Source organism: Dendropsophus ebraccatus, chromosome 12 (genome assembly GCF_027789765.1).
Source record: "Dendropsophus ebraccatus isolate aDenEbr1 chromosome 12, aDenEbr1.pat, whole genome shotgun sequence".
In the NCBI taxonomy this organism is placed as follows: Eukaryota; Metazoa; Chordata; class Amphibia; order Anura; family Hylidae; genus Dendropsophus; species Dendropsophus ebraccatus.
In genome coordinates this window covers 36,878,908-36,889,066 of record NC_091465.1, presented here as the reverse complement: position 1 = coordinate 36,889,066, position 10,159 = coordinate 36,878,908, and the positions used below count along the sequence as shown (strand labels likewise).

The 10,159-nt window shown below is 43.6% G+C and overlaps 1 protein-coding gene across 4 annotated transcripts in view; it reads right to left on the bottom strand.

The window, feature by feature from the left end:
* Nucleotides 1–863: 863 nt before the first annotated feature.
* The window catches only part of LOC138769833 (nicotinamide N-methyltransferase-like), a 34,916-nt gene continuing 25,620 nt past the window's right edge, over nucleotides 864–10,159 (bottom strand). For all 4 annotated transcript variants that reach the window (XM_069948524.1, XM_069948525.1, XM_069948523.1 and 1 more), the window contains exons 3-4: nucleotides 9,335–9,542; nucleotides 864–1,548 (exon numbers count right to left, since the gene is read on the bottom strand). In XM_069948524.1, the coding sequence (XP_069804625.1) occupies nucleotides 1,119–1,548; nucleotides 9,335–9,542 (638 nt within the window). In that variant the 3' untranslated portion in view covers nucleotides 864–1,118. The remainder of the gene's footprint in view (nucleotides 1,549–9,334; nucleotides 9,543–10,159) is intronic.

Here is a 10,159-nt window from a genome sequence, read left to right as displayed (position 1 = left end):
TTTTGCAAAGTTTGGAACAAATCTGGGTTTGGGAGGCTCAGCTCGCTTATCTCCAGTTGTGACATGTCTTTTGGGTTTGAAAACGAGAACGTTTTTGATAACAAATATTTACACAAAAAAAATCACTTCACTTTACTTCACTTCACTTGTAGCATATAGGAGTTTAATAGCCGCAGGCCTATGTGTAATCCATTTTTTACAGGAATATTCCAAAATAACATTCTTACAATGGTCATAGAAAACAACAGACGCACTTGCTACATGACATTTATAAAAGAAGCTTTTACCGTGCTAGTAAATCATTAGTTTAAAATACTCAGCAAATTAATTACAGTTAATTTAGTGTTAATTGCAAAGATATAACCTTAAGGATTTAGGAATATAGGAATAACCTTAAGGATTTAGGATATAGGAATACTACAAATTTATATATTTCTTATATTAGGTGTTTTGGAACCCATGAAAATGCTTAGTCTGGGGTTACAATAGTAAATACCAGCAGTACATCAGTTGTTTTAAAGTAGCAGTCCGCTTTTTTTTTCTTATTGTCACCCCGCTGCAGGTTGGTCCCTCACCCTGTTTTCCTGGGGTTCAGCATCATTACGGTATTCTGATGCCATTCAGATCCTGCTGACGCTGAAGTCAATCACTTCCGGCCCCTCTTTTTTTCCCCATGGCTTTTGAATACCGGAAATCAAAGTTTTTAATGCATCTCTATTATCACGTTCAAATCTACCCACCATCTACTATCCAAGGGTGTAACATTTGGCTAGCCACATATACTATTACTATTTCATACATGCTTTTTGCATGGTGAAAATGATGCAGCGTTTTATTTCATATTTTGAAACTTATGGCTTGTCTTTAGTTCAGGTGTGGTTTGCAATTAAGTGCCATTCACTTCAATGGAACTGAGCTGCAAAACCCCACCCAAACTGGAGACAAGAGTAGTACTGTCTCTGGAAGAAAGTGGCCATGTTTTTGTAGCACTGGTTAACCCATTTAACCTAATCCAACTCCAAACTGATTATTAACCAGTTTAGCATTACATGTTTACAAGCTAAAGCATGCAGATATTTACCAGTACTTCCAAGAAATGGTGGCTATAGATTTTTTTTTTACTCTGGTTTCCGAGCGTGAATAAAATAGTTAGTGTCATAATCAGTAACATCCATCCTTGATTTATCAGCACGCGGTGTATACACGGCTTTTATAATTTGGTAACCAGCTTCCTTAAACGCCATCTCCAGCTCTTCCTTTTTTACAATCATTGAACTAAAATGTTTTTGACCAACAGAATAAAAAGTAGCATTCAGTCCACTTAAAATTAATAGGTGACCTCCAGGTTTTATCAAGTCCTGGAAATTTTTCAGAACATCACAGAATGACTTTATGTCCGGACACGCAACGTCAAGGCAGAGACAAGAGAGGAGACAATCGACTTGTGGCACAACCACAGGGTCATAGGGGTTTCTTTTCAGAGCATCACATTTCAGGACTTCTTTCACCTTACTGCGGAGCTTCTCAGCCTTTTTTTTGCAATTTTCACTTGAAACATAAACAAACAAAATGTTATACAGTGTATCCTTTTTTTTTATATATAAAGTGATAATGGATACCAGAAGAAAATGCAAGAGATTAAACAGTTGTCTTATGCACAATCCCTGTGCATTGCATTTAAAACGACTCTGTATTCACAATCTCCCCCCCCCCCCCCCCTTTGCAGTGCAGGGATAGGTCAGGTCCTGGGCACTAACACTACTTTACCGCCGTTGACTGCCTTGCAGGATCTCTGTCCTGAGAAAACCTGTCCAGGTTCGAGCATGCACAGTTGAAAGCTTATCTGACTTCCCGGGAGGAGTCCGCATCACGGAACAGACCGACCTGGAGTCTATACTCCTGTTGCCGTCGCCCCCTGGGGGGGGGGTCGTCTCCCAGCTGTACCGCCTTCTCTTGGCCAAAGACGCAGATCATGCCCTGGCCTATATTTCAGCATGGGAAACAGACTTGGGTGTCACATTTTCTGAGTCAGACTTGCAAAAAATCTTTACGCTCACGCATAAATGACCACTGGCCTGCCATGCGCAGGAAAAAAACTTCAAAATATGTACTTACCCGATGGTACCGCTGCCCCTCACTGCTCCATTGCTTCTATCCAGATGTATCCGACACGTGCTGGCTCTGCACCGCGGCTGTAAGCTCCATGCTTCATATATAGTGGGACTGCCCTGTCCTGCGCCCTTTCTGGGATGCAGTTTTTGAAATCTATACCACGGTCACAGACAGGGCCATAGCTCCATCTCCTGCCCTTGCTCTGCTCTCCTTGGTCCCTGGCCCCTCCTCGGCCGCCAAGAAAGGCCTGCTCCGTCATTTCCTGACAGCTGCCAGGGCTGTAATCCCCAGGCACTGGAAGTCCACGACAGCCCCCTCCATTGCTGAGTGGCTGGCCGAGATGGACTTTATTTATCAAATGAAATCCTTGACGGCGGTGGAGCACGGCTATAGGAAAAGGGTGGATCGCATCTGGCTCCCATGGCTCACCTTCAAGACTAGTCCTTGCCTTGCAAGATGGCTCACGTGAGCTGAAATTGTGGTGCCAGCTCCCCTTTCTGGCCCCGGATACGAATGATACTGCCTCTGCATCTGGGATGTCATGGTTCTCCTCCCATATCTGTTCCTGCATATCCCTTCCCTGTCTCTCCCCGCCTCCCCCTTCTCTCTTTCTTTTCTCCTCCTCTCCTCCTCAATTGCTCCCTCTCTTCCATGCGTTACTTCTTTTCTTCTCCTTCTTCGGAGATCTGTTCTGATTTGTTGGTTGCCTAATAGGGCGTTTGCTTGTTATGATATTACACTGGTGGACACGAAAGACTGCATTTTCGGCCTCCTGAGGCAGAAATACTCCAGCCCACTTACTCCGCCACATTGGATACAGCGGAATCACTTCTTCCCAGACTGTTTGCTGAATATGTATCCATTGTCTGTTGGACTCTGATTTGTCTGCCATTACCCTGCCTTACTTTCTTTCTGCTTTATTGTTAAAAAAAAAAGTCTTTCAATAAAAGCTTGATTTACAAAAAAAAACAAACAAACAACTTTTAAACTTGCAACCCTGTGTCAAATTGGTGTGGCCTAAAGTGCAATCTATGCTGTAGCCTTGCACCTCCCCTCCATCCCTCCCCCCTGCCCTCTTCACCATTAGGAATGCCCCAGGCAGGATTTCTACTACTCATCACCTGTCTGAACACTGCACATGTGCTGGATTGTTAAGGCACCTGTGCAGTGTTCAGACAAGCGATGAATAGGAGAAAAATTGCCTGGGGGCATACCTTATGGTGAGGAGGGATGGATAGGCGGTAAAAGCCTAGGGCAGGGGTACTCTAGGCCACGCCGATTTGACACAGGGCTGCAAGTTTAAAAGTTGTTTTTTTAGGACAATAACTACATCACCTGCCGAACGGACCCCAGGACAGATCTTGGATTAAAAGCTATCTGTTTTGCAAATATATGCAATGCCCATGATATACCAATTCTGGATCATCTATATTTAATGCTCTGTGATGTGCCGTTCTTCTGTTATTTCTATTAGATATCTATGACTCAATAACCAACTGGGTGTTACCAAATGGGGGCGTGTCCCTACTCTGTTTGACATCATCCAATCAGAGCTGACAGTGTCAGACTGTGTATGGACATGCCTCCAACTGGTAATACACAGTTAGTTATTGAGTCATATGTTTCATAAGAAAGATGGAGCAACCACACATCATAGAGCTATAAAAAAGATGTTCCAGAAATGTTTTTTCATAGTTCAAGTATTTACTAGAACAGACAGGTCAGTAGAGGTGACAGATTCCCTTTTATATACATTGTTCAAAAAGTTACAACACAAAAGAAAAGTTGTAAGAACAGGACATACACATAAGAAATCAGTTATACAGAATAAAAATGAATACAACAAAGAATAAGGAGTCCTCTTACTAATTTCAGTTGGTAAAGTATTCACAAAGGAGAACCATTGAGATTCTGGATGTGTCTGCAAACCTGACTTGCATCTTTATGAGTCTCAATACATGTAAGTCTCAATGTTATATTCTTAAATTTCCTTTGCCCCCCTTCCAGTCCTCCTTTTACTTTTATGACAGAAGGCTAGCTACTTATATTGTAAAAGGGAACGATAATATGGCCATCAAGTTTCCAATGAAAGTTACCTACCTGTATCTTATACTGTTGTTTCAAACCATCCCTATAATGTCATTCCTAACATATTTGAAAATCTCACTGTTGTTATAACTTTCTAAATCAACAGTAGATGTGATATAAAGCAAGTTTGCAATTTACATTCATCATTAGGCTATGTTCACAATACTTAAGTTTCCGGCCGTAGCGCGTTCCGTGAATAAGCTGCTGGAGATTTACGTAGTTTGCGTACAATGGAAAGTATACGATCTACGGCTGCACAGTTCACACTACGTAAGAACTTACGCCAGGATCGTACGCGGCGCCGTAAAAAATGAACCAGACCATTGTTTTTGGACGGAAATGCCGTAACTTACGCCCGTAGCGTAACATGCGGTCCCATACGGAGTGGTGATTTCTTCATTTTTGCACTTTGATTTGCCGATCCAAAAGGTTCTGTGGGGTGTCCGGGGCTAGCCGAAGATATCTAAGTAAAAGACCGCTGTCAGATCGCTAAGTACGGCGCTCGGGAAGCGTATGTAGACTACGGGCGTAAGTTGGCGGACAGTACGTAGCCGGCCGCAACTTACGTAAATCCCCGGCCGGAGTTTCACATGTATATGTCCGGCCGCGTAAAATATGCGGCCAGACATATACGTAGTGTGAACATAGCCCTATTATGTTTTAGTTATGCTGTAAAACAAAGCTATACTTACTCGTATCCAGGTCCAGTCGTCTGAAGGCAGATTTTTATTCTTGCGCTTGTTGAAAAAAAGAGTCTAAACGCAGGATTGATGCCTTCTCTGTGTGCAGATGACTGGGACTTCCTGTATTTGGTCACTTTTTTTTTTTTTTACAAAAAATATAAACACAGGAAGTCCTGTGTTTCCCATTATAACAAAAAAAAAATAATGAATGTAAATTGCAAACATGCCTTATATCACATCCCCTGCTGATTTAGATTTTGAAGGTTATAATAACAGACACTTTAATAAAAATGACTCCTTAGCCCATTAAAACAGCTGGGAAGTCCTTGCCAGTAGGTGTCTCCTTGCAATCTGCCGTTCACTGCCTGTTGTTAGGGGAAACATGAAAGAGGGGAGAGTCTGGGCTACGTAGCCGCAAGCCATTTATATCCACTTCTCATCTACAACAAGCTATGAAGCTTAGGAAAGCTGTCCTTTGTGTAGATACCATCCATAACTATAGCATAACAAATGGTCTGAGGGGACTGAAATATCCACTTTTGTTTGAAGGGGTTGGCTACTTTATAGTAAAATTGCTCAGTGTACATTATTAGTAGGTGTACTCACTGTATATACTGACAGCAGCTCCCTGTGTACCTCATAGAGCTAAAATCGGGCTCCCCTCCTCCAGGCTGTGCTGCCCTGCTCTGTGGCGAGTCTGTCCATAAGATGGCTGACATGAAGGAGCATGTGACCATGCCCCGTCCCCTGTGTCCACCATAGGCATATATAGGCTCAGTGTTGGACACTGGGGGGTGGGGCATGGTCACATGCTTCTCCATGTCAGCCATTTTATAAACAGAAACACAGAGCGGGCAGCCCAGCCAGGAGAAGGGGAGTCTGATTTTAGCTCTATGAGGTACACAGGGAACTGCTGTCAGTATATACAGTAGGTACACTTACTAATACTGTACACTGAACAATTTTATTATAATGTGGTCAACCCCTTTAATTTATGTATATTGCTACTGTAAATGACTTAAAGAATTATTCACAGAATAACACACATTACAAAGTTATACAACTTTGTAATGTATGTTATGTCTGTGAATGGCCCCCTTCCCCGTGTCCCACCACCCCCACCTGTGTACCCGGAAGTGTGGTGCGCTATACATTACCTGTCACGTGCCGACCCCGTCTCCGATCTTCAGTCAGTGACGTCTTCTTCGGCCGGCCGGCGAACAGCTCCGACTGTTCCGAATGCCAGCCACCCTCTGCAGCATCATCCGATGCTCAGCCGCGATTGGCTGAGCATAACTGTGCTCAGCCAATCGCGGCTGAGCGGCTGATGACGCGGCCGCAGCTGAGCATTGGATGACGCTGCAGAGGGCGGCCGGCATTCGAAACAGTCGGAGCTGTTCGCCGGCCGGCCGAAGAAGACGTCACTGACTGAAGATCGGAGACGGAGGTCGGCACGTGACAGGTATGTATAGCGCACCACACTTCCGAGTACACAGGTGGGGGTGGTGGGACACGGGGAAGGGGGCCATTCACAGACATAACATACATTACAAAGTTGTATAACTTTGTAATGTGTGTTATTCTGTGAATAATTCTTTACCGCCGCACTACCCCTTTAAGTCATTTACAGTAGCAATATACATAAATTAAAGGGGTTGACCACATTATAATAAAATTGCTTAGTGTACAGTATTAGTAAGTGTACTTACTGTATATACTGACAGCAGCTCCCTGTGTACCTCATAGAGCTAAAATCAGACTCCCCTTCTTCTGGCTGGGCTGCCCTGCTCTGTGTTTCTGTTTATAAAATGGCTGACATGGAGAAGCATGTGACCATGCCCCGCCCCCCAGTGTCCAACACTGAGCCTATATATGCCTATGGTGGACACAGGGGGCGGGGCATGGTCACATGCTCCTTCATGTCAGCCATCTTATGGACAGACTCGCCACAGAGCAGGGCAGCACAGCCTGGAGGAGGGGAGCCCGATTTTAGCTCTATGAGGTACACAGGGAGCTGCTGTCAGTATATACAGTGAGTACACCTACTAATAATGTACACTGAGCAATTTTACTATAAAGTAGCCAACCCCTTCAAACAAAAGTGGATATTTCAGTCCCCTCAGACCATTTGTTATGCTATAGTTATGGATGGTATCTACACAAAGGACAGCTTTCCTAAGCTTCATAGATTGTTGTAGATGAGAAGTGGATATAAATGGCTTGCGGCTACGTAGCCCAGACTCTCTCCTCTCTTTCATGTTTCCCCTAACAACAGGCAGTGAACGGCAGATTGCAAGGAGACACCTACTGGCAAGGACTTCTAAGCTGTTTTAATGGGCTAAGGAGTCATTTTTATTAAAGTGTCTGTTATTATAACCTTCAAAATCTAAATCAGCAGGGGATGTGATATAAGGCATGTTTGCAATTTACATTCATTATTTTTTTTTTGTTATAATGGGAAACACAGGACTTCCTGTGTTTATATTTTTTGTAAAAAAAAAAAAAAAAAAAAAAAAAGGGACCAAATACAGGAAGTCCCAGTCATCTGCACACAGATAAGGCATCAATCCTGCGTTTAGACTCTTTTTTTCAACAAGCGCAAGAATAAAAATCTGCCTTCAGACGACTGGACCTGGATACGAGTAAGTATAGCTTTGTTTCACAGCATAACTAAAACATAATAGGGCTACGTATATGTCCGGCCGCATATTTTACGCGGCCGGACATATACATGTGAAACTCCGGCCGGGGATTTACGTAAGTTGCGGCCGGCTACGTACGGTCCGCGAACTTACGCCCGTAGTCTACATACGCTTCCCGAGCGCCGTATTTAGCGATCTGACAGCGGTCTTTTACTTGGATATCTTCGGCTAGCCCCGGACACCCCACAGAACCTTTTGGATCGGCAAATCAAAGTGCAAAAATGAAGAAATCACCACTCCGTATGGGACCGCATGTTACGCTACGGGCGTAAGTTACGGCATTTCCGTCCAGAAACAATGGTCTGACATGGTATGGCGAACAGCTCCGACTGTTTCGAATGCCTGCCGCCCTCTGCAGCGTCATCCGATGCTCAGCCGCGGCCGCATCATCAGCCGCTCAGCCGCGATTGGCTGAGCACAGTTATGCTCAGCCAATTGCGGCTGAGCATCGGATGACGCTGCAGAGGGTGCTGGCATTTGGAACAGTCGGAGCTGTTCGCCGGCCGGCCGAAGAAGACGTCACTGACTGAAGATCGGAGACGGGGGTCGGCACGTGACAGGTAATGTATAGCGCACCGCACTTCCGGGTACACGGGTGGGGGTGGTGGGACACGGGGAAGGGGGCCATTCACAGAAATAACATACATTACAAAGTTGTATAACTTTGTAATGTGTGTTATTCTGTGAATAATTCTTTACCGCCACACTACCCCTTTAATGTCTACCACTCCAATTAGAGACTATATGACTCTATATGACACTGTATTCAGCTAAAACCTTTGGAGTGCAATGGTTTTCCAATACCTCGTGGACAGAGATGGCAGTAGAAAGCTCCATGTCAGACTGGAAAGAATACCCCACTTTCTGCAGGGCAGCTTCCTACAGCAGCTTATAAGTAGAAGTAATTGTGCAAAACTGTAAAACCTTCTGACACCAATTAATTTGAAACATATTTTTTTTTACCAGTGTACCCCTTTAATACATAAGAGAGGAAAATGGCTGCTGACCTTCCAGTGTGTCCTAAAAATTGTTAAAATTGGTCATCGGTACAGGAGCAGTGGGGGCCTTAAAGGACAACTTAGTTTTTTTCTGGCAATTAAAAGACATTACAAAGTTATATAACTTTGTAATGTGTTTTAATAAGCCTTCTAAACCCCCCCCCCCTTTTTTTTACAGGTGCCGAAGTTTTCCTTGAGATATAACTTTTTGATCTTTTTATGGCTGAAATTGTCCCTTTTTGTTAACTTTAGTCACCTTGGGCACCCACAGATTGATAAGTTTTTATGACTTATTATGTGACCTTTATTTGCTTTAAGTGTCCCTGTCCTTAAAACTTTCAAAATCTGAATCAACAGTAGATGTGACATAAAGCAAGTTTGCAGTTTACATTGATTATGTTTTTTTTGTTATCATGCTGTAAAACAAAGCCATACTTATATCCAGGTCCAGTCTTCTGAAGGCAGATTTTTAGTCTTGGCCTGGTTGAAAAAAACAGACTAAACACAAGAAGTCTGACCAGAACAGAGAGTCACATTCACACGACTGCCTTCTCTGTGAGCGCAGATGACCTGGGAAACACGGGACTTAGACTCTGTGTTTAGACTCTTTGAAAAAAAGGGAGAGCCTTAACACAGGAAGTTCCGTGTTTCTCATGATAACCAAAAAAAAAAATGTAGATTGCAATCTTGCTTTATATCACATTTACTGTTGATTTAGACTTTAAGAGCAGTGCAGAATGGAATTCAATACCTATTTCCTTCCAGCTCACAGACATATTTGATAATGTGAGTCCAGTCAAAAGCCTCCGGATTCTTCTTTAGCCATTTCTGAAATTCAGCGCGGTTTTGCTCAAGGAAATCTGAGACAATGATTTTATCAAAGACCTCGCAAGCAGAAAGAAGGTGATAAATGGAGGGTCCAGTGCCAAAATCAAGCAGCGTCTCTCCTCTTACTCCACCTTAAAAGAAAGCACATTCAATATATATATAGCAAAGGTTACTCAATAGTGCAAGGAAAAATAAGAAACTATGTAATATATCTTGGATTATTTATTCTGTTGTCAGGCAACTTCTATGTCCCCCTCATTAACTTAGCCCCATCCTTTAGCAAGATCGGGGATCAAGTTACAAGCAAGGCAGCTCTATGGAGGTTGGAGAAGAAAGATTGGAGCGGAGTGCCTGGGTACACAGGCAGAGAGAGAGAGAGAGAAAGCCTGCTCTGTAAGAGATAGCATCCCAGGGCATTATATACAGCTTTACCAGGGCTTGCATGCTGCCGCTGCTGCTTATTAGGCTGCTCGCAGAGACAGAAAAGTACAGGATCTCCTCCTCTGTGTCTGTAGACACTATAGACATTATGCTTCACCCACCAGCTCTGGAAGAACTGAAAATATGAGGTCAAGTTGCTGGTGACTTCACTGTGATTAACCTTCCCGGCATTACATATTGAAGAGACAGACGCCCAGGGACGCTGTCTTCATGAGCCATCTCGGAAGGGAGGGGGGATGCTGAGGGGTTTCAGAGTAGAGATGGAGAGAACAGAACAGGGGAAAGGAGACTGAAAGGATAATAACAA